The sequence below is a fragment of the Physella acuta genome, unplaced genomic scaffold (genome assembly GCF_028476545.2).
Source record: "Physella acuta isolate Inbredline_101_S28 unplaced genomic scaffold, ASM2847654v3 ptg001146l, whole genome shotgun sequence".
NCBI classification, from domain to species: Eukaryota; Metazoa; Mollusca; class Gastropoda; family Physidae; genus Physella; species Physella acuta.
Genome location: NW_026732663.1, coordinates 134,785 through 161,091, shown reverse-complemented (window position 1 = coordinate 161,091; position 26,307 = coordinate 134,785). Strand labels below are relative to the sequence as shown.

The window sequence follows — 26,307 nt, the reverse complement described above, 5'->3', positions numbered from 1 at the left end:
GACAAAGGCTATGGAAGCAAATCCAAAAAGAAAAGCAGGCTGAGATGGTAGCCAATGGCCTCAATGGCGCATAACCAGTTGACATATATACTTTATTATGTTGGAGGAGATCCCTCCCAACACTAAAAATGAGAACGAAGAAGAAGAAGAAAAAGAGGTCACAATAAAATTTTTTAAGCAACCCTTAAAACAAGCAGATCACCATAAAATAAACACTAGTTGAAAGTGAAACAAGATTCCAACAAACACATCTCCTTTTACTGAAGATTGTTTTTAAAAGAAAAGTCTATTTTATTTGATGCTTTGCAGTCTTGGTGTGGGAGGACACATGATGATTTGGAGAGAGAATTTATGAAAGAAAGCCAGTTATCACCCCCTAAATACAGGTAGCTACTGTGTTGATGTAGGCATAAATTTTTATTTGAAATTGTTTATAGAGAAGATTAAAGTGAAAAAGAGTAAACACATTTTACAAAGTTTTAATACCTGATATTCTCTTTTATCTCATGGCAAAAAAATTAAAGCAAAAACAAAGTGTTTGATGTTCTTTGAATATGAACATTTTTTTATTCTAAAACATGATTTAGTTTCTGCTACCACTGTCAAACTTTTTAGGTTGTGTAAACATGTATCATATAAAAGTGATTTCTATAGAAAACTTATATTATGAGGGCAGATTGCACAATAGAAAATCCCACCACACAAATCACCAAAACATCACAAGATAAGTTTTATTTGGTGGCAATTATGTGCTAATTTCACTTTAAATTTACAATTTCTAAAACTGTTTTAAAAAAGCAAAAAAAATAAATTCTACAGTTATATGTGCTTTTTGTAAAATAAAACAAATTACATTGTTTCCTTTTATAAAACATTCCTTGTTCTACATAATGTATGCACATTAAATTCTTAAACTTACAGCCTACCATTTTATGTCTTCAGAGTTCTGGGTGCCTTACGTAACTCGCAAGAATTTGCCGAAGCCTTCAGATGCCCATTGAGCTCCCGCATGAATCCTTTGGTGAAATGTTCTCAGTGGTGAGCTACTTGCTGAGTGACCACAGGTTCAGTGACTGGAAGTTTTCATGTGGGGTTCTAACTATGATCACCTAATCTCTATTGAAGGGTCATTTACAAAAGTGTTAAGGGAATATGTAATTTTGTGAGATAAGTTCTTAAAAAAACAGAGAATTTTTTACTTGCAGGTAAGTTTCTTTTTGTAATTATTTATAATACTTGTTCAGTTTTTCTATATCTTTATGTATTAAAATGAAAGTTTCTTAAAATATATCTCCAAAACATGTTAGGTCCATATTGTTTGCAGATTTTTTTAGTTTGTCAAATACCATTTAACAAGTTTACTATAATAGCCAATAACAATTGATATGGTTGTGCTTTTCCTGAAAATAGAGAAAAATCAATTTTAAATTTTTTTGTCTTTAAAAAGTTTTGTCAAATGTTTATTTAGTAACAATACATGATCCATTTTGTGTTATCATCTTATGTGATCAAAGCATTTATGGCATGCCTTTATTATAGTAGCTGCAGAATCTTTGTAGCCTAAGTCTTGTTGAGACTTGTATCATAAAGTCAAGCCTCTTTAAGAACTATTTATTTATTTTGTTATAGTGACTGCTTTTTGCTTATAGTGTAATGCAAATGTAAACTTTTCAATAGCAAATCCTAGCATTAATGCAAGAGGAATGCTATTTCTGATGGTCCTTAGGGTAGTTGATGTAGAATTCATCTGTTTTAGTGTCCCAAACTTATGAATTCTTTGTGCAGTCAGTACTGTGCCCAACAGCTTGAAATTTCCCCTAGTTGAGCCAGGTACTCTTTATAGCTGAGTGGTGTTACAACTTCCTATATAAACCTGTTTATAGTTACTGGTTATGTGTTACAATACTTGACTATGCCTTACCATACAAATAGAGCATACAGTGTGATAAACCATTTATCTCAATGAGTTTATTAATTTACTTTTATCAGAGTTCTAAAAACCTGGATTTATTGTCTGTTATACTTGTATTCTGAGTTTTTCTTAGTCAAAGCACTTGAGTTTATTATTTATTAAGCTTACATTTATTTTTTGGCTCAAATTGTCCATTACCAAAGCTCCTGTTTATATTTGTCTGCACAGCTGTTGGCAGCATGTGGCTCTAGAACTTGATGCTGCTCAATAAGTAAAAAACATGCTTGCTTGTTCATTATGTATTAAAATAATAGTGATCCCAAAAAAAATAATTATGAAAATATTTTTCTGGAAATTAAAAGTTCATGATTTTACATCCAAGAAATAGAAATACTATTTAATGTTTTAGTTGAAATAAATATCAATTGGAAATAGTGAACAACATATAATCTACCTACAATATAAAAGAACTTGGCTTTTTAATTTTAAACAATTGTCAACCCATAGCCATATTCATATTTTCAGTATCAGATTAAAATACATGTTTTGAATTTTCCCATAGATCCCTGACCCAATGGTGGTCTGTTAACAAACTTTTAAATCTTATAGTTGTTGTAGTTACATGAGAAGTCTATCTGGTTTATTTTAATTTTACATCAATCAATACTTTTAATATGTGCATTATAAAAACAGTGAATGCTGCTTTGTGTTATCTTATTATATTTGGTGTATGTGAGATGCATTTTATTTCAAATTTTCATGCCATTTTTATTTTAGAGTGTTAAATATTATAATTTAATAATAAGTAAATATTCAAAATTATACAATTTTAAAAATATTAACCTAATCAAATTAGTCCCTTAAATAATTTTCAACATACCTATAGACGTAGTTTCCTTAATGTAATCTTAATATACTCATGAACTGTTGAAGTATATTGCATGATAACGATATTTATTTTACTTTTTTTTAAGTCAACGAAGCAAAATGTGATGAAAGTTATAAATAAAGCCTTTCAATTTGATATTTAAATTAGTTTTGTTGTTAAGTGTTAAATTTTTGGTTTGTTAAAGTCAGTGGCGTAGCGAGGTCGGGTGTCACCCGGTGCGGCACTTAATGGTGTCACCCCCCAGAGGCGTAGCGACCCTTCCCGGGACAAACTTTCAAATTTTTGATTTGCACCCCCCCCCCCTCAAACTTTCGATTTGCACCCCCCCTCAAGTTTTCGATGTGCACCCCTCCCCCTCGAACTTTCGATTTGCACCCCCCCTCAAGTTTTTCTTTATATATTTTGCTATATTTTGCCTTGGTGTCACCCCCCTACATGGTGTCACCCGGTGCGGTCCGCACCCCCGCCCCCCCCCCCTCGCTACGCCCCTGGTTAAAGTAGACCCGCCTTAGGAGAGTAGCTTATAAGTTATGCAGCTTCTTCTCAACATGCAGTAGGCTAATCCGCTTTTGTCGATAATTTAAGCAGGGGTGTATGCAGCCTTTAAACTAACCTAAAATAATACTTTATTATTAATGAAAAACTAAAGCCCAATGTTTCTTGAATTTGAATGCTAGTTATTTTCATTTTAAATCAATAAATTTACGAAAAAGGAGTCGCTTTACCTAGAATACTATCAGGGGAGCGCCCGATCCCAGGGCTTTCCCACTGCATACGCCTAGGACTTCAATGGACATTGGTAAACTATGGTAGTTGCAGCAGTTGCGATTAAAATGTAATAATAACTCGATGGTTAGTGAGGCGGCATGTTTTTTACACAACAAAACGTAGTCTGCCAATCTATTTGTGGTAAACAAATTAAAGCAGCTTAATTTATAATGAAAGCTGATTAAAAGTCATTTCTAGTTTAAAATGTAATAAGATTAAGATATTGTAATTCTTCATGAAGACACATATAAAACCAGGTTGGGCTTTAAAAGGTTCAAATTGCTTCAAAACGTTTCTAACTTCGGGTGTATGAGGTAATGTACAACAGTGCATAGGTGTTGATTGTTAGTCTGGGTAAATTACAAAGGCCAATATGTCAGGATAATTTATAAGCGGACAACAGTCAACATTCAGACACCAGTCAACATTTAGACGTCAGTCAACATTCGGACATTAGCTAACTTTTTGACACCAGTCAACATTTGGACATTCATCAACATTCACACATCAGTCACCACTGGGACATCAGTCAACTTTTGGATATCAGTCACCACTGGGACATCAGTCAACTTTTGGATATCAGTCACCACTGGGACATCAGTCAATATTCCGGCATGAGTTACCACTGGGCAATCAGCCAACATTGGGTATTCAGTCAAGGACATCAGTAAATACTCTGAAATTCAGACAATAATCAACATCTCAGTAAGTAGACTATTTCAGACATTTTCAAAATTCAAGCACAATAGTAATTAATGCATGTTTAATTTAAAATAAATTGTGTTTTACATTTAATAAACAGGTGTACAAGCAGCGCCGACATTCAGTATTGACCCCATTCACCACAGCTTTAATTCTGACACACGAACAAGACAAAAACAAAATTAGAATGTAATGAATTAACTGACAACAGAGAGACCAAAGGCCGATGATCTGCTTCAGCAAAGGGGGACAACTAGGAAGCAGAAGAAAAGTTGTAGCAGATATCCTGGAGTCCCCGGAGACAGTTCATTGTTACGGGACCTTAATGTCATTGAACCCTCAAACTGGTTCACGACCTCGACCTTGATAACGTAGGTGAGTTGAACATTTTTTTTCCTTCAATGAATGGCTTTTTGCTTCTATCTTCTAATCAACTCAAACACATATTCTCTAAACCTATAGATATATCAGCTTTGTAGTTGATTGTACTTTATACTAATGGTCTGTTGTGTTTAATTGCGGATACGAGAAAAGAAGGGAGGGCGGGGGGGGGGGGGCGGACAGTACCGGGTGTCACCAACCGAGATGGTGACAGAATAATGATGAAATAATGCCTGTTTCGGTGGGTAAATATTGCTTGTTCCTTTCGATTGACCTCCAATTACTGTTGTTTACGAGATCATATACATGCTGATATATATATATATATATATATATATATATATATATATATATATATATATATATATATATATATATATGTATATATACACATACACATATACATATGCATTCCTATGTATGAGTTGTGGCGACATCCTTAGTTAACGTAAGGGGCGTCACTCCACCTAGTGACGCCACTGCTTCTAGCCTTCCTGCACTCACGATGGTCACTTGTGAAGCTTCTTGAACGAACCCATATAGTTGGACCGTGTAGTGATTAAGTGGTGGAGCGCACGATTTACCCCCCCCCCCCCCCACTCCCCACCGTTCCCAGCCCGCTCAACAGCTCTAATGGACACCATTACACAGACATGTTTGGTGATGACTAAGGTGTTTCTTTATATTGCAGGTGTCAGACACAGATGAACACAGATGAACTCCATCTGCCTGCATAGACTTTAAATGTGTTTGTCTGAACTTTTGTATCGCTAGTACCCTTGTAACCGCAGCTACAAGCTACAAACCGGTACCACCATTTGTCTGAACTTTAGTATCGCTAGTACCATTGTAGCCACATCGAGCAAACTTTGTAACCAGTGATTTCTTCAGGAGTCTTTCTAAATTGGGGGTATCCCCCCACCCCTTCCCGAATAAAGTCCAGGCACCCTCCCCGGGGGCAAAATAAAAACCAATTATTTTCATGTAGAAACAATATTTTTAAAACATTGTCCTCCACCTCTCCGTCGCAAGTTTCAAATGCCCCTCCCCCTTTACATATTATTTTTCATAAATTAGATCAAGCGTCATAGATTAAGTGATAGAAAACTAACATATAGATACTAGAAGGCATTTCATTTGATCTAGTTTATTTTGAAACGAAAACATCTAAAAATGTAAAGTGTATTTTTTTTTGGCGACTTTTAAATAATTTTTAGCTAGTTATACCGTGTTATTTCAGTCATTTTTCTCTAGTAGAGGGTGCACTTGATCCTATCGGGGGTGGGGGGGGGGTCTGACTTAACTTTCGGGGGAGGGGGCGGACACTGGTTACCTAAAGCTTGAAAATATCAACAGTTCAGTATAAACGAACACAGTTACAGCTAATCAATACAACACGTTAACATTCTTTCCACTCCCTACATTCTTACATTCGTATCTTTGGCTAAGTGACGCACACGACACGTATCAACATCACCCACCATTAAGTTTCCTTCTGGAACTTCCGGAGCCATAGTTTGCCCGGAGTGCACGGCCCCTGCGGAACATCAGAGCCTTGAATCCAATCCACCGGGTAGTATTGACATTCAGAAATGTGTACGTAAACAACCAAATAAATACCACCTCTCGCAATAACACACGAGAGCGTCACCGGGCCTCCAGTTACACTTGATGACCTTTGAACTTAAATGGGTAATACCACTGAGGGGGTGGGTGAGAGTTGGTAATATCTGAAAGTGCAGTCCTAGGATAGATATATTGTATCTTCTTCTTCTGCGTGCTTAATTTTAGTGTTGGAAGAGATTCCCTCCAGCATACGTGTCATGCGCCATTGAGGACATTGACTCCAATTTCAGCCTGCTTTTCTTTTTGGATTAGCTTCCACAGCCTTTGTCCAACCAAGAACAAACTACAAGGCAGCAGTTGTTTGATTTTGGAGTTGTTTCTCCTAGAAGAGTGGCTGTCCCCAGCTAACGAGCCTCATCTGCCTGAGGGTTCGAACTAGGGACTTCTCCGACTTGTACCGACTCGACCACGCCGACCCCTTTGTTGTATCTTTGTCTTTATTTCAAAAAGTTAAACTCCTTTTTCAGACCCAATGATTCATTAATGGATGAAGTAGAATTCATATTATTCTTGACCTCAGATAATGAAGGGACGGCATGGTCTGTACTATCCCCCGCTGCCCTTACTTTCCCTGACTTGAAACAGATACTCGTCAGATCTGTGTGGACTCAATAAGTCCTGCCATATCGAGTTCCGATCGAGATTTAAACTCAAAACCTTCTGGTTATCACTCAAGCGCTCTACCACCTAACCGCTCCGTCCCATTTAATGTTTTATTAATTAGGGATTTAGGTATTGCTACGACCCCCCCCCCCCCTCGAGATTCCGATTTGCATTCCACCGCCCCCCCCCCTCAAGATTTCGATTTGCACCCCCCCCCCCCCCTCATAATTTCAATTTGCACCCCCCTCAACCTTTCAATTTATTTTTCCAACCCATTTCGGCGCCCCCTAAGGTCGGCGCCCGGGGACATATGTCCCCCCCCCCCCCCCTCGCTACGCTAATGAACAAGAAGCGGTCTAGGAACAGCGGCGAACTACAGTTCAGCCATGTTTAAATTTGTTGTAAAAATGTTAAATCCCGACATTAAAAAAATTGCGTCGACGCTTCAAGGGGAAGAAAATGGTGCGTGAGTTTTCACTACATTACATTATTAAACCATTAATTAATTAATTAATTGCCCGTCATACAAAAATCCCACGAAGGCCCCACATTTGAGGGAATGAGGTCATGACCTTGACATTGAATTAACATTCCACGCTGATCATCGTGATAATCAATGCTTAATTAATTATCGTTTTATCATGTTTTTTGGTCACTTAATAAATAAACCGGGAGTGATCTCCCCTAAACTTTCTCGAATATTCTTATATAAAATAACAGGGGATGGGAACTCGGGCTATAGACATGATTTTTAATCCATTTTAAATACTTAAAGTTTTAAAAATAGAATAAAATCTCGTAGACAAATTAATTGCACACCAAGTGAACGCGAATAAAAAAGCGCATAATAGTGCGCAATATTATTAGTACTTTTAAAATTTACATTAGTTTTTTGAGAAATCGGAAGTAGCGTAAATAAGTACTTCCGGTCAACGAAAAATTCTCAAAATTTGACAGAAGGTAGAGAATTAGATCTTTTACTTACATATCAAATTTTATTTATCTATCTGAAATAGTACTCAAGTTATAGGCTTTTGAAAAATTCAAAGTAGAAAAAGTACCACTTCCGGTTATCCGAAATCGCTCAAAAGTTGATACGGATCTACGATTTTGATAAAATACTTATATATGAAATTTCATCAACCTAGCTGTAACGGTACTCAAGTTATCGTGTTTACACACGGACACACACACACACAGACACACAGACATACGGACAGAATTGCAAAGCCCAGTTTTTCAGACTGGAATACGCATAAAACCTTTTAATTTTGATAAATCTGGATTGATAATTTTTGCCCGATTAAAATAAGTCCTCTATACTTCGGATGTGATGAAGGACTGAGGTGTAATACGGTGAAAATAGTTAAAATTTCAAGTGATTTTTGTGCACGATTACAATACTTTCTCTATACTTCGTATATACGAGAAAGTAAAAAAAACTTGGAGCCATGGAGCAATTGTTTAAAACGCTACTGATATTGACATGCAGTACGTAAACTTCGCTTCCTCTGTAGTTCTAGCGATCCATTGAGCAGATAAAGTCGAGTTCGTGTGTTTCTTGACTTCGACGTTGAAGGAATGTGGTCTGTATTAAGTTCTGCTTTCATTATTTCCCCTGATGTGAGTTAAAACTATGTGGACTCAGGATTCGAACTCAAGATTTCCGGGGGGGGGGGGGGGGGGGGGGGGGGGGGGGTTAAAGTGTGACGTCACATATTTGGCTTTCAAAAGAAAAACAATTTTTAAAGATAATCTTTTGTAAGGTAATTGTTTAAAATTTTATATTGACTAGATCGTCCTACAGCTCAGTATTGGTTATAGAAATGAAAAGTCATATAAGTACAGAACTACTGAAAATGGTGGGAGCGGGGGTGTTCTATTTAGGTGGTACGATATATAGCAATGACAGGGGGCGGAGGATAGACAAAAAAATAGTAATCTCATTTAAAGACAATACGCAGTCCATAAATTAATCTAATCCTATAAATATTTAACTGATTATTTAACCGCAGTCGCGGTTTGATTTAATTCGGTTAAATCGGTCAAAGAAAACAAAAAAAAACACTAAGGTCCCCTCCCCCTCTCCCCCCTCTCCTAACCCCCAATTTCCGAAAATTGGAAGCATTTTTTGTATTGATTATTCTACAGCTTTAAGCTATGGGTGAACAAATACGTGCCTTCTAAAATGTGAATTTAATTAGTTTCAGATCGTGCGGGTTGCAATTCGATTTCCATTTCCAGGAAGTTTGAACAGAGAAATAATGAAGCAGCTGCGCTTAAAAAAGGAAAACAGTCGCAATATCAGGATTACTATTTGAGGTACTGTCATCTTTATTAATACGATCTTATCAAAATAAACAAAACATTGTTAGATTTAAAAGAAACGTTTATTAAATTATCCTTTGTATGTTATTTAGCCATCATAGCTTTAACACATCTTTTTCTTATACTGCATAGTGATATTATAATCTCTCACTGTTCTTTTATCCTTACAATGTATTTTTTAAATTATGTAATTACATGAAATGTATTAGGAGGCGATTTTTGTGTTTCGAAACTTAAACAAATATGCGAAATTTGTTGATCATCGATGAACTGTGTTTTTTAAATGGTTTTAATATTTTTGACGTCGTTTTGTATGCTGTGACGATTTGGATATATGTAAGCCTACTCTATGTGCGTGCTGAGTTTGGGGGGGGGGGGGGGGTCCGGCAAAATTGTATAACATGGACGACCCTTTCCCATCAATCATAACCTTCGTACCGTGTAAAATCCCACTTGTGAATGCAAATAGTTTTCATAAGCACACGAAAAATGATTAGATTTATATTTTTTTTTACTAAAAATCTTAGAGATAGGTTATACTAATATTTACATGTAAAAAACATTTTAAAATTATTCTCTTGTAGAAGGAAAAGAAATTCCTCCCCACCCCCCTCTACTAAAAGCGAATAATGTATGGGAGTTTGATTATTTTTAAGCCGTCTGAAATTTAATGTCAACAATTGTAATAGCAACAAACCCTTAATGCGCCTACGTCATACATCATCAAAACTAACATAAACCGGATGACGTCGTCTTGGCAATCTATGTGTGGCCTAATTGTGTATTCTTTAAATTTTATGATTGCAGACGTGTTGTTTTTAGAAATTGAAGAAATCGAGAAAAAAAATTGACAGAAATTCAGCCAGATTAGCCGAAAATATAGAATTTGTGAAGTGTTTTCTACGAGTGAAAACGGCCACGGTAAATTTGTTTATTTGCGTCCACAACATAAAAAATAAACGCAAGAAAAATTGTGATAAACATGGACCTTGAGGATAGCGAACAGCAGTGGCGCCAAAATAGCCTGACTATCGCTCGTTGTGTTGTAACTCTCCGACAGGGAGGAATGTTTCTAGCGCAGTCACGTGATACGCCCTGGGCGTGGGGGTTTCGTTGGCAGATACATGGAATGTATTGTTGTTTGCTACACACCTGGATTCAGACGCTGAGTGAGCAAGACAGGTAGACTCAGAGCACGAAGGGAGGGGGGATGGGGGAGAGGATGGAGAGAAGGAGAGAGAAGGAAATGTTTAATCTGTAAAGTTAAAAGCTAGAGGAAAACGAAGCCTCAATTTTGGCCCAGATTTAAAACGATTAAAGGCGGCTTCTTATTTTCATTACTCGCTCGTGGAGATAAAAGAGTTGGCACTGGGAATGAGTGAGATTTGTGAGAGAGTTTGAGTACCTCTGGTCTTTACTGAGAGGTCTAATAAAATTACATTTTACTCACCCCTCCCCACACACAACACCACATCACGTTTATAGTTCAAGGTGCTTAGAATGTAAGCTTATCTGGGTGTTAGATTTATGATGGGTTTAAAAAAAGAAAACTATTTTGTACAACGTATTCGCTAGTCAAACTACGGACACTGACAAGCTACTTTAATACTGACTAGACTCGCGTTAAGATTATGTAGATTATGGTAATCTATAACCCTATAATACGTATAACCTGGTCATATTCTCCGAATTGTCTTAACCAAAGCCTGTACATATAAAATGTTATTGTGATTTATGGGGTAAAACAGGGGGTTGTGTTGAGAATTCAAGTTCCCCTTGGAGAAAAAATGAGCAGGTCTCCTTATAATTTTGATTGTACCTTTTTCCCATGAAAGCCTCATTGCCGGAGATTTTTAATTTTCCAGCATATAAAATATAAAATTTTTTTCTTATTGTGTTATGAATGTGTTACATTATAGAACAAATGTGAAGAAATTTTTTTCTCGTAAGTTTGACACAACGACCCACTACTACAGTCAGGAGGTACACGGATCATGGTTATCATAAAGTGATTAACATCCACTCACAGAGCTGAACAAAACTATATCTCCAGGCTTTGGACGTGGAAAGATTAGTGTAGGTTAAATTATTTATAGAAAATTTCACCCCAATCAAATAAAAACCAAATTAGGATTTAACAATATTCTTTTTGATTAACTAAAATTAATTAGTGTAAAATCATAGTTAAACAGCCCTCAGTTTTTTCTTATTTTGGGACCGCTCCCTTGAATCTGAATCCACCCTAACTTAAAAGTGCCGGGCACACTGGCAAGAGCGTGTCGTAAAGTAGAACGTGACGCCACAACTTGCCAGATTTTTCTCTCCCTCTCCGCCAAATTCAGCCACAACGAGCACGCCAGGTAGGTGATTTTACTCAGATTTTGCTTGCTAGTGTAAAAAAAAAATGTTTATGAGCAATAGCTCTGTGTGAAAAAAGCTTTCTAAGCAAAATATAGTCTACATCGTTAGCAATCATAAGGTATTTTTTAATCAACGTAAATATTTAGAAAACTTCACCGTATTTATATTTTATAAACAAAACATTTTTTATCAGACTATGTGCATTTTAAAAGCAGTTTAAAAATTCAAATTGTGATTTTCTTTTCATGCAATGCCGAATGCTTAATCAAAGTGTGATTTTTTTTAAAATCAAGTCTTTTGAATTATTTTAAAAAAAGAAAACTTACTCTTTATTCCAAAGTAATTACTAAATAATAAAATAATATTTGTTTGTGTAAATAAAATATTTCGTTATAAAGTCTGTAAACAAAACTTAGTTGAATCTTTTTTCATTTACTTTTACAGAAACGGTAGTCAAGATCTAACGGACGAATTGGAATAAAATTAATTTTCTCAACGCCATTCAGGAATATAGCAGATATCACGTGTTGGATATAGGGACCATTTAGTTAATGAGACAGGCAGACAAGCGCTGATCACCACAGCTAGCAGACGTTACACACAACCGTTTCAAAATATCCGGAGGACCCGCTAGAAGTAGTATGGCCGACACGTAAGTCCAGTTGTTTTAGTTTCCTTTTGCATTTTCTTTGGTGTCTTCACAGTGGCGTCGCTAGGTTGGGTGTCACCCGTGATGTCACCCCCCTATAATTTAAATATATGCCAAATATGCGTACATGTATGCTAATAAGCTTTAATCACTGCAGACTTAATAGTAACGATGTTTATCTATGGTCTGTTAATAGGAACTGGCCAAAAGGCATTTTTCCTCTGAACATTTTGCAATTGTTTGCATTGGTGTTGGTGTCAACCCCCAAATGGTGTCACCCGGTGCGGTCCGCACCCCCCGCCCGCCCTCGCTATCCCTCTGTGTCTTAATTTGCAGACGATCGCCGCTTCTTTTATTTAGAGTGCTTTAAGTTTTCCCCACATTTGTTATTTTAATTTGAATTTTTTACTGTCGTGCGTATGTTCCATATGTTTCTTATTTGTCTTTATTGCTTCTATAATAGCTTATACATTTATCTCTGGATCTTTGCTTATACAATCTATCAAGATGTGTTTATTTCTTCTATATTTGCTCTGATATTTTTTTAAATATTTGCATCTACACCTTGCCCTAACCCCACATAGGGAATCGTTTCAACCGCCCACCCGATCCTAAATTCATAAATCAAGCTACGATCACAGTCAGACACGATTAGGCTTTATCCTGAAATTTATATCACTTTTTCATGTGTTGAATGTTGATGCAAGTGCATGAAATATCTGTAATCTGGACACTCAGATAACTGGCAGAATATAAAGCACATTCCGTACTATCAGTGGCGTCGCTAGGGGGTGTGACATGTAGTCTGGCCACCCCTTCGTTGCTTTACATCAGCGACATAGAGGGGGCAGCCATTTTAAACTCGCAGTTATTATAAAAAAAGCGTCTATCGTATGACAAACTCATAAGCATACAAACAGGTAAACAAAGTAGTAATTGTCTAAAATTGTTACACATATGACATTCTTTATTCAGATTATTCCGAGATCTGAAATTTCGTTTTATCAAAAACACTTTTGTGGTGTAAAAAGAGACTTGAAGAATTATACTAGCTAACCATGCTGTTTTTCTTACCGTCGATGTCAAATATTTGAATAGTTTTAGTTCAATGTGTAATTAAAATCAGCATTGTATTATCATCCAGCCAAATTTTAATAATGTAACGAGTTATTAACTAAAACACGTTATTTTGCAAATGGCTTAGCCTTTCAATTAGCAGTCAACTTTTAATACTATGAGTTTGACTATAAAGTTGGCGCAGTTTCTGATCATAATATGCGTAATGCTAACAACGCCATCGATCATATTTAACCTAGGTTTTCCCACGTTTACTGACTCTGAAAAACATCTGTTTATAGTACGTTGACTCATTCTCCCTTAGGGTAGTACAAATAACAGTGTATTAATACGCTGACTTTCGCTTCCTTAACGACAGAACAAACAACAGTGCATTAATACGCTGACTTTCACTTCCTTAACGACAGAACAAAAAAACAGTGCATCAATACGCTGACTTTCGCTTTCTTAACGACAGAACAAACAACAGTGCATTAATACGCTGACTTTCGCTTCCTTAACGACAGCACAATGCAAATCATCTGCACATCCAAATGTCTAAAGAATTCTCTCCACCCCACCCTCACCCGCCCCACCTCCTCACGTGCACATCAATCTTCAGCCCCACATTTACCCTTCCCCCACACCCCTCTTTCTCTTACCCCAGGTGTTGAATCAGAACGTACCGATTCCCTATCTTCACCCCCCCCCCCCTCCCCGGGTTCTAGACTCGACGTTTGATGAAAGCCGCTGCCAAAATAACTGCACTCTGATTTTCTTCGCTCGTTACAAGAGGAAGGTCAGGGGTCAACCTCCCTTAGGCTCGGTTTTCATCAAACCTTTGGCGTGTCCCCCAGTAACATTTACACTTTCTCAGAGTAAACGTTGGGACGCTTTAGATGGATGGTGATACAATACTTCCGTGGTGATACGATGTCTGGGTGGTGACAAGATTGGTGATCTGTGATGGTCATATGATAAAGGGTGGTGATATCATATCTAAATGGTGATACGATGACCCTGTGGTGATGATATGATAAAGAGTGGTGATACCGCATCTAAATGGTGATACGATGACCCTGTGGTGATGATATGATAAAGAGTGGTGATACCGCATCTAAATGGTGATACGATGACCCTGTGGTGATGATATGATAAAGAGTGGTGATACCGCATCTAAATGGTGATACGATGACCTGTGGTGATGGTATGATAAAGAGTGGTGATACCGCATCTAAATGGTGATACGATGACCCTGTGGTGATGATATGATAACGAGTGGTGATACCATATCTAAATGGTGATATGATGAATAAATACTGATACTAGTAGTGATGCGATATCCAAATGGTTATTAGATAGATAAATGGTGACACGGTAGCTAAAGTTTAATTGAATGACAAAATAATATTATAACTGAATAGTTACACGATAACAAAATAATGATACGATACGTATTAGTGATACGATATCTAAAGGTGAAAATACAATCAAATGATGATTGGATTACTGAATGGTGAAATTGTAAGCAAATGGTGAGACTATCGCTAAACGATTACACAAAAGGATGGAAAAAATTCTTTGTAAACTTAAACTAAGCACCAAACCAAATATAGCACAACCAGTAACAGCAAGTTAGCAGTGGTATACGCCCGTGTGTTGTGTTAATATATTGCAGCTGTGTTAACCTTATACAGTGTGTTTGTCTAGTGTGTTACAAAGGGTAGTGAGCATGGTGTATAGTAAGTGGGTCAAGTAACCTCCCCTGAAATTACACAACTACTAGCGTGCTCATGTAGGAAAAATAAACCGGTAGTGATCTCCCCTAAACTTTCTCGAATATTCTTATATAAAACAACAGTGGATGGTAACTGGGGATATAGTTATGATTTTTAATCCATTTTAAATACTTAAACTTTTAAAAATAGAATAGAATCTCAGTAAAAAACAATTGCGCACCAAGCGAACGCCTAATAAAGGTGTGTATAATAGTGCGCAATAGTATTAGTACTTAATAAATTTACATTAGTTTTTTGAGAAATCGGAAGTAGCGTAAATTACAACTTCCAGTCAACGGAAATTATTCAAAATTTAACAGAAGGTAGAGAATTAGATCTTTTACTTACATGTGAAATTTCATTTATCTATCTGAAATAGTACTCAAGTTATAGGCTTTTGGAAAATTCAAAGTAGGAAAAGTACCACTTCCGGTTATCGGAAATCGCTCAAAAGTTGATACGGATCTACGATTTTGATAAAATACTTAAATATGAAATTTCATCATTCTAGCTCTAACGGTACTCAAGTTATCGTGTTTACACACGGACAGACACACAGACACACACACACACAGACATACGGACAAGATTGCAAAATTATGTTTTTCCGTATCAGTGAGGTGTAAAACGTCGAGATTTGTAAAAATCTCGATTTTTTTTTTTTGCACGATTACAATACTTTCTCTATACTACGTATATACGAGAAAGTAAAAAGTATAAATTATATTTTAAAATTATAAAAATGTTGCAATCAGCTGCATTTGATAATACATTTTGATAAAAAATATTCACATTGCTGGCACAGAAGTTGTAGGCCCTTAAAGTGATGTTACGGTGGGGTTATGTTGTGAAATTTCATAGCACCTTTAGATAAAACTACTCTCTTTTCTAGTATTAAAATTGTAGGCCATCAAACTAATGTTACAGTGAGTGTTGTGAAATTTTATAGCATGTTTTGATAACACTATTCCATCAGCTGGCAGAGATGAAGTAACAATGTCGGTTTGATATCGCTGTAGATTAGGCTTCAGACATTCACTTAATACAGTCAGTAGAGGTGTCTGTTGCCCCTATCATCCCTACATACATGCAGAGGCGTAGCGACCCTTCCCGGTGCCCGGGGACAAACTTTCAATTTGGCGCCCCTCGGGAGCAAATTTTCAATTTGCACCCCCACCCTCAAACTTTCGATTTGCACCGCCCACCCCCCCCCCCCTCAAACTGCAAAAAAGCAGCTAAAATGACATTTTAATTTGTTTTTACAACCCATTTTTGCGCCCCCTAAGGTCGGCGCCCGGGGACATATGTCCCCCCCCCTGCCCCCCCCCCCCCATCGTTACGCCTCTGCATACATACACATATTGATGAAATATTTCGGCAACAAATTTTCGCTGGGCTATTGATTACATGCGTAGATACCCGAATCACTTTTAATACATTACATGCAGTATGAGAGTTATTCATGAACAATTGATGTTTAATAGAATGTCACATTGTCGTAAACAAACATCAGACTTTAGAAAACAATAGTTAATACAATAACAAGCTTCCCACAACAGTAAATAAATAATGGATTATGTTTTCATATAATCTTGAACATGAAGTACTCAGTATTTGAACATTGTAAGTTAGTCGATTTAAAAAAGAACAAGGGTATTGAATAGTATGAAGCAATAGTTGATTAATAATAGTCATTATCGCTCAAAACAAGATTAATCATTGCTAAGACGCTTGGGTACAGATTGTGTTTACAAAAATTAAGTTGTCATTTAAACAAAATGGTTTGTGATGGAAGATTATTTCTCCAACCTCTGCACGTGAATGGATAGTATCGTCAACATATAACCATCACTATTTTATTAATTTTTATTGCTTTTTTTTTTCAAAAAATAAAATAAAAATTATTGCAGTTACTTGTTAGTTAAGCGATTAGCATAATGGAAATGTGCCAGTGTTCCTGTATACACTGGTCTAAAATAAATTACAAAAATAGATCAACGTTAATAGCCTAAAGCTGTTATTCTCAATTCGCTAGATAGATACTTGGAACAATAATTTTCGGTATACAAAGATCACAACTTTTTCTTAAAACGAATAGGATTATGAAAAGATACCTAATTAGTTAAAATAGTGATTTTGTTTTCGTGTGGGTTTTTGATGTGTCGGGATTTGTGTGAGAATGGAATGTGTGTGGTTTCTGTGTGTTTACTGTGTGTGCATGTGTGTGTGTGTGAGGAGTGTGATATATTATGTGCTATCAGTATGTATTGAGTGTGAATATCAGTGCTGTATGTGTCTTTTGCGTGCATGTCAAGTATGTATGTGTTTGCTTATAACCCAGCTTGTTTCATATTTTGAATAAAGCCATGTATACAAATGATCATGCTTGTAAAAAGCACATCAATACAAGACGAACAATATTTTGAGCCCCACTGAACAAAAAAAACAACCAACCTTCCCAACAATGCTAGCATAAGCCAAGGACTGTGTGGGACGTTGTTTCCAAAATATAAACCACATTTCATGCTAGAGAGTGTTATCACAATGCGCTGATGAGAAATGCTCGGTTTGAAATAGGACTGCGTTGGGAGGAATGAAAGAGGTTAGGGAGGCAGGGAGTGAGGAACGAAAGGAGGGTTCTGTGAGAGAGATGGGAGGGGCTGTGTGGGGCACATTATAACATACGGTTTTGTTATGTCACGGTGGATGTTAGATTGGGGAAAATGTTGATTGGTCTGGCGAGGTTAGACATACGTTAGGAGCAGATTTGGGGGAGGGGGAGTGGTGGGGTGAATGATGGAGTAGACCTGGTGGTTATAGGAATAAGATAATGGCTGTAAAGGGAAGAGATACGGGGTACATGGTGATTTTAGGGATAAGATTAGAGGTGTATATTAGTTAGTCTAGGGATAAGATTTGGACGTGTATTGAGGTGATTTTAGGGATAAAATTAGAGGTGTATATTGGTTATTCTAGGGATACGATATGGACTTGTATTGGGGTGATTTTAGGGATAAGACAGGGACGTAGGGGAAGCATGGTGAGTTCAGGAGTGAGGTAGGGGTGTAGGCTATTTGGGTGGTTTGAATAATACAATAGGGGGTGTAGGGAGATTTTAGGTATACGATTAGGAGGTGGCGGTGATTTTATGGGCAAGACAGGGGAGGTTTGGGTGGAGATAACATTCTTTTTTTGGGATAAAATAGTTAAGTATATATATATATATATATATATATATATATATATATATATATATATATATATATATATATATATATATATATATATATATATATACACTATATATAGTTAATAGTTATACATATATATATATATATATATATATATATATATATATATATATATATATATATATTGATATCGGGGGTAGATTATGTTTTTAGTAGCGGGGGAAGGAAGGTGAGTTGTTGATTAAGTGATAAACGATAGGGGATTAAGAAACAATGTTTAGTAAGTAATAGCAGGGGAGGGGTGTATGATTCAATGTGGTTTAAGTAGCTTGGCGGGGATGGAGTTTGGTAACGTCCGTGGTACAGAACAATCCGGGTGATTAGGGCGATTGATAACTAAAGATAGAAAGTGACTTATTGTTTTAGTGATTTATTGTTACAGTAGTAGTGATTATGTCAGAACTAATTGTTTCTGTAGCAGTAATTATGTAGAGAATGTTTTGTTGCTGTGGTTTTGTTTTGTTGCTGTTACTGTGATTGTGTAGGGACTAAATGTTGCTTTGATTATATAGAGACTAATATCAGTTGATGTAGCTATTAGAATAATAATGTAGGGGAAGAATTAGGGATGTTGTGATAATGTATGGGACTGGTTGATAATGTCAATGTTGCGTAAGTTAAATGATTATATATTACGCCACAGCCTAGACGATGACATTTATTATAATCATCAGGGTTGATGTCGACACTGAACGAATGGGTTTAATTAAAAGTTGGCAAGAAAAGTAAACAGCCAGTATGATGACACATGCCTCTTCTGTTGTACAATCATTTGTTGAAACACATAAATGTAGCTATATATTATGATTAAAAATATTTCAAATAGATTTGTTGACATGAAAAAAATATGCATCGATCGCCATATCATGCATTACAACATTTTTTTTCAAATCATAGTTCAGCTTTATTCATAATAATTAGGTGACCATTAGACCTAAATGAATTTTGAGAAATTAGCATTAAGTTAATTTAAATGACTTAATTGTTTGTGTGATCGAACTCAGTTATATTAAACAAAATTTTACTATTAAGAAAATCGGGTGTTTTAATTACTTGTTTTCATACTTTTTCATCACTTCGAGTTTAGTCACTTAAAAAAAACCCAACAACATTTAGTCACTCACACAACACCAATAACATTTAGTCACTTACACACTAATAACATTTAGTCACTTACATAACGCCAATAACATTTAGTCATTCACACAACACCAATAACATTTACTCATTTACACAACACCAATTGCATTTAGTCACAACGCAAATGGAATCAGCACATGGAATCAAGAGATACTAATATATATCATCTACTTGAACACATCCTTGCCAAGCACGCCCCAATTCACACACCCCACGTTGGCGTCGATTAAAAGATAGGAAGTGATAAATTTAAACTGGCGGATTTTTTCGTTTTCTTTTCCCGAGTGAAAAAAAAGGATCTTTAGTGTGCTTCGTGTGGCCGATCATCAAGACAACCCCTCCTTCGGGTAAATTAGAAGGCACGGAATCAGATAATTGGGGTACACAGAATTACCACACACACATTCAAACTACGTACAGGTTTTGTTATCTACAGCATTGAACTACTCACGGTTTAATACTTTGTGGCTTTGATGGGAAAATATTGATATATTCACCTGAAAGATTAAACACAATATTGACATATTCACCTGAAAGATTAAACAAAATATTGATATATTCACCTGAAAGATTAAACAAAATATTGATATATTCACCTGAAAGATTAAACAAAATATTGATATATTCACCTGAAAGATTAAACAAAATATTGATATATTCACCTGAAAGATGAAACAAAATATTGATATATTCACCTGAAAGATTAAACAAAATATTGATATATTCACCTGAAAGATTAAACAAAATATTGATATATTCACCTGAAAGATTAAACAAAATATTGATATATTCACCTGAAAGATTAAACAAAATATTGATATATTCACCTGAAAGATTAAACAAAATATTGATATATTCACCTGAAAGATTAAACAAAATATTGATATATTCACCTGAAAGATGAAACAAAATATTGATATATTCACCTGAAAGATGAAACAAAATATTGATATATTCACCTGAAAGATTAAACAAAATATTGATATATTCACCTGAATGATTAAACAAAATATTGATATATTCACCTGAAAGATGAAACAAAATATTGATATATTCACTTGCAAGATTAAACAAAATATTGATATATTCACCTGAAGGCATATAAAAAAATATTGATTTAATGTGGGAGAACAATAAATATCATAAAAAATTACTTAATGTACTCAGAAAAATCTCATTGTGTGAAGTATGGCTGCACGAAAACTCATTGAGGGGATAATATTTATAATTATAGAGAGGCAACTATACAGCTTTAGGTTAGCGGAACCAGCTACAAAAGAACTAGAGCAAGTAGAATGGCAGCACTAGCTAGTGTGGAATTAGCACTAGTAGAATGGTAGCACTAGCTAGCGTGGAATTATCACTAGTAGAATGGTAGCACTAGCTAGCGTGGAATTAGCATAAGTAGAACGGTAACACAAGCTAGAAATAAAAATAACTCAAATTCACTCGCCAGGGAGGAAATAGCACACGTAGACTGGAAGCACCTGCTAGGGATGAAATAGATCTAAAAGAATGGTAGTTAAAGCTACATTAGAAAGGAGACTATACAAAACATGATAACGCACATACAGGCAGTAAAAAATGACTAGATCAGTGGCAATAATTCGGTGCCAGGTATATCCTCAGACGCTATGGCATCAAAAGCAGATACACGGCTTATACCGAAGCTTGCTAGTCTGCTAGTATATTTTACAAAAAAAAAAGAAGAGAAAAAAACCCGAATAAAGACGAAGTGTCAAGGATTTGTTACTGACCTAACCCACACACATAACGAGATACTGCCATTTAATAAACAAATGTGATAATTAATTATTCAGTAACTGACACGGACATAATCATGATTGAAACAAAGTAGTTGATTTAAGATTAACTGCGGTTGTTTGATTATGAGGGAATACAAAAAAAAAGTTTCTAAAAATAATTTGAAGAGAATTTTTTCTCTTAACGTGAAAATTATACACCTAGAGGTGATAAAAAAATAGAGTTCCCCCCATGTTGCGAAAAAAAAAACGTATCAGCTTCACTGGCTATAGCTATAACTCTATTGTAGACATTGCTATAGTGGCCTACTCATCAATACCAAAACATAACTTCTATTTCTCTTCTTACAAACATTATCGTGGGTGTAAACGGCTTCTTTAGAGCTTAAATATATATTTACATCTTAAAAGCTGACGTATTTATGTAATAAAAATCATACAACCGCTTTTGAATCATATAAAATAAGACATTTCTCAAACAAGAATTCCTTTAATTTCAAGTATAAATGTTGTAGTAAAAAAATGTAAAAGAATTTTTAATCAATTTAATTTCAATTTGCTCTGGTTGTAGGTTAATCCCAAACTAATCTACTCGCTAACTGAAATTTGATATTGGGGATCATGCAAACAGAGGGATTATCAAGACAACCTCTCCTTTGGGATTATTACATAGCGGGGTGGGGGGAGTGGTTTAAAATGTTGTTATATTCTGTAAGGAGTATTGCTGTAAAGAAATGCGATCTACTTTCTTTGATTTTATTTAAGCTTATAGTTCGCCAATAGAATAGTAGGATGAATGGTTGTCTCAAATATAATTTTTAAACTAAGCTTCGCAACTGTTATGAATGAAAATTATTATATAATATTTTTTTAATCAAATTACGTAATCCATATTAATTTATTTAAAGAAAATAAGCTTCTTTTTGTTATTATTTTGGTTTAGGCCTCTATGTCAGTCATTAAGAACTTGGCGCAAGGCCCGTAATACTCTGTAGCCCATAGGCATTTTATAGACAGATGTAGATTATTAAATTAAAAAAAAATAATAATAAGCAATATCTTTAAAAAAACATTTTAATAAAAATATTAAGACATTTGGAATTAACAAAACAAGTTATCGTTTAAATAAAACATACAATTTTAAAATAACAAAGCCATACTTAAAAAAAACTAAAACCAAATTAAAATAACAAACATTCCGAAAAATGGGTTTTATCTAATTACTCAAGTCTTCTACAATCTTCCCTCCCTAGGCCGTCTTTAATCTTCCTATTGCTAGAGCTCTATGCTAAAAATTTGAAAACGGATGCCACTCAACTGCGCATGCGTCTAATCACACAAAAATAATAAATCGTCTGTAGCATAACCGTATTTTTAACTTAATTATCTAATTACACATACAAGTTCTGCGATGTTTGTTGGTGGAGTGGGGCAATTGCGTCTGGCAAATAAACATTACAGGTAGAGACGGGGAGACAGAAGTCGTTATAGAGTCTAGCTAATTGTGTAAAAATTGATATATTATGCCGGAATATATCATGTCACCAATATACTGACTGATAATTTATAAGCTATTATATATATATATATATATATATATATATATATATATATATATATATATATATATATATATATATATATATACGGAGAGAGAGAGAGAGAGAGAGAGAGAGAGAGAGAGAGAGAGAGAGAGAGAGAGAGAGAAGTACATATACCGAGTTGCAAAATCCAACATAATCAAGCTATGTAATGTAACTTTACTAAAACGAGTAACCCCCCCACCCTTTCTATCCCTGGTATGCCGATGGCCGATTACCTGTTTCCACCCCTGTTTTCTCATCCCATCCCCCATCCCCCTCCCTGCCCCCACCCCCAGTTTACGTAACAAGGGAACAATAGTCTCAGGGAAACTTGAGATGGGCGATAAGGCGTCTCAGTCGGTTCTTTCCCCTTCCACGCTGTCAGGCAAAACCTGACCTCACGTGCACCTAGATGTGACGTCATCATTCCGCTAAAAATAGTCCCATAGAGAGACCTAGATTGTTGTTTTTTTTTACCCATTGGCGATGTATGGCAAGGGATCCATTACGTGTGGGATTTATTCGGGTTTATGACGGTATCAAATATAAACAGAATACGATACGCAAAAAAAAAAAAAAAAAAAAAAAAAACAACTGTTACCAATCGGTATAAAAAGTGGAATTATTAAAAATTATGATGTCAGATTTAAATATTTAAATATTTTCACAGCAAAGAGAACAATCTAGAACGGACAAGCTGGCATTTCAATCCATTGTTTTAGAAAAAGAGGCTTAAATAGTTCGAAACACTTTGTCTCTGAGATATTTTGAACTTAGTCTAATTTTGTCAAGCCACCCCTTAATAAATTACACGATATATATATATATATATATATATATATATATATATATATATATATATATATATATATATATATATATATATATATATATATATGTATATATATATATATATATATATATATATATATATATATATATATATATATATATATATATATACGTTAAATGAAATATTTAGCGAGAAATGTATCCTAAATGGAACAATTCTAAGCTTAATTTAATATAAAATAAACGTTATCGATTCAATTTGTTTGGGAAAGGACCCAAAAAAAATCGTCAAAAAACCCAAAATCTTAATTTTTATTAAATTAATTTGGTTAATTAACCAGAAGTTAATCTTATTTAGATATTGCCTCGTCCATGCTGTTAGACACCCAAGAGAGATTTTTTAATGTTTGTGATCGCGGGTAATTAATGAATTGGTTTAATTAATTTCTCCTTCATTAGCTGACCGAGAATGATATGCCGTAATTTTAAGAAATTAATTTTTTTTTTGGTTTCCACGTTTTACGCCTCCACGTATGCCAATCAGTTAGTAATTAATTAATTAAAACTTAAGCCGAAAAACGTAGGCTTGAAAAAAAAATATTCAGCGAATCGTCAATGATATACGAGTACAAATGAAAACTAGTATAGAAGGAGTAGTCTGGGAAACTGGAGTTGTTGTCTTTACCTGGGGCCCCTGCAAACGAAGACACACGCGCAAATGTATACATACATACATTGTCACACGCACATACATGAACGTGCATACACTAACACAAACTCAAACACACACACATACCTATAGAAACACGCGCACTCATACATACATGAGCACGCACATACATTGACATATACCCACACAAACATACACACATATAAACACAAACACACACCTGTAGCCAGCATGTCAGTCTCAAGTATAAGTGTGGTCGATACGTCATAACTCAAACATTGGCATCGGTTCCCACATTATTAGAACAAAAAATCTATTTGATAATGTCACGCTTTTAAAAAAAATCTTTGAAAATTGAATATTTTTTTCACACGCAAAAAGTCACTAGTACACTACTGCTCTACCCCTTCCCCCCTACCCCCACCCCCACCCTATCCGGTCGACACTTAATCACCTTAAGACGCATCTAATAGAATTGATGACCATAGATGCCCAATACCACCAACTGCTGTAATTTAATTTTCTGGGGAGATGCTAGCATCTACTGCACTGATTTTGATGACAGCGTCACTCACACACGTATTTTTAAACAATCGCTGAAGTAGGAATAAATACATTGAAGTTATAACTAGCTTGCATATCGTATTATAAAACTGATATACAGCACTAGTCATGCTAGGTAACTACGTTCACAATTCGTCTACCCATTGTATCTCCAATCAACATTTTACAGAAACAGGTGCATCAAGACAATACATAGTTGTCTATAACAGCCTCCTGCAGATCGGCTTTATGGACGTAAAAGTTTATGTTAATGTCTTCTTAAGAGAACGTTCACCTCTGATTGTTGTTTTACGTTAAGAAAGAGGGGGGTGGGGTAGCTAGCTATGATTTCAGACAGTATGCTACAGACTTCGCGTTAAGTTTTTAATGACTGAGACGAAACAAAAACATAATCATTGACTATGTTTAGTAATATAGTAATAGTTTTTTTTTTATTAATGAAGAATGCGTAATTTTAGGGAATAATCATATTTTCATTAAAAACAACCGTGAAGCTTTATTAAAAAAAATTCAAGCCAGTTGGAACATCCGATTCATTTTACCAACCATGAATAATCCAAGATATGCAGAAAAATCAAAGTCATTGCCTTGTGTTTGTAGAAACAAATTTTAAACCACTACCCCACCACTTTAGTTAATATATTATGTGCATGATCCTCGATATTAATTTTAAAATACGAATGCACTAGTTTGTGATTTAAAGTGTATCTGATACGTATGAAGCCAAATTAAGTGAAATTAATTACTCTTTTTTTTAATGAACTGTATATACATACGTATTAAGCTACAAAGGTTTTTACAAAGAAATAATTTATAAATGTGGACAAAATATTCATGGTTTATTTAAACCTAAATCTCGACACTTATATCAAAGAGGGTTAATAGTTTCATCATTATATTTCCAGCAGTGTTATAGATTATTTATTTATTTGTTTATTTTTCACTTTCCGGCAAACCGTCAGAGCTCGCGGAAATAAATCAACGTCTGGGGGGTTCTTGTGCGCATTCCAGGTTTTACCAAAGGGAACCCGAGGTCATGTGGCAGGAAGGGCGGGGCTCAAGGAATTCGTTGAAGGGGGGGGGGGTGGGGGGGGGGTCTTTCAACTGAGTTACGTGTGTTCTAGCCCGCCGGGTTTGCGTGCCGCGTGATGACGTCATAGACCGGTGGCGCGAATTCTGAAAAAAAAGATATTTACATACACACGCACACACATACACACGCATAAACACACGAGGTGTTGCAGATGTTCCCCACACACATATCGTTTGCAGCTGAGAGAGAGAGAGTGAGTGACGTAGGGCATTGGATGGGAGCTTACAAATGACAGCACTGGACGACATTATAATGTGGAAATGAGAGTTAACTCTAATAAGAATATGTTTCTTGTGTCCCCCTTTTCCTATTTCAAGCTTCACGTTGAACCGCCTTGCCGTAGACTGCTGACCCAAAAGTTTCGAGTTGGAATCCGAGTTCAAGTAGGTAGAAAGTCC

The 26,307-nt window shown here is 35.5% G+C and overlaps 2 protein-coding genes across 3 annotated transcripts in view; both read left to right on the top strand.

Annotated features, from left to right (window-relative positions):
- Positions 1–2,929, top strand: part of LOC131956378 (endothelin-converting enzyme 1-like) — a 28,317-nt gene extending 25,388 nt beyond the window's left edge. Inside the window, exons 23-24 of the mRNA XM_059320772.1 lie at positions 310–386; positions 943–2,929. Of these exons, the coding sequence (XP_059176755.1) occupies positions 310–386; positions 943–1,042 (177 nt within the window). The 3' untranslated portion in view covers positions 1,043–2,929. The remainder of the gene's footprint in view (positions 1–309; positions 387–942) is intronic.
- A 9,235-nt stretch (positions 2,930–12,164) lies between these two features.
- Positions 12,165–26,307, top strand: part of LOC131956391 (neprilysin) — a 35,079-nt gene continuing 20,936 nt past the window's right edge. For both annotated transcript variants that reach the window (XM_059320793.1, XM_059320791.1), the window contains exon 1: positions 12,165–12,222. In XM_059320793.1, coding sequence (XP_059176776.1) covers positions 12,212–12,222 — 11 coding nt within the window. In that variant the 5' untranslated portion in view covers positions 12,165–12,211. The remainder of the gene's footprint in view (positions 12,223–26,307) is intronic.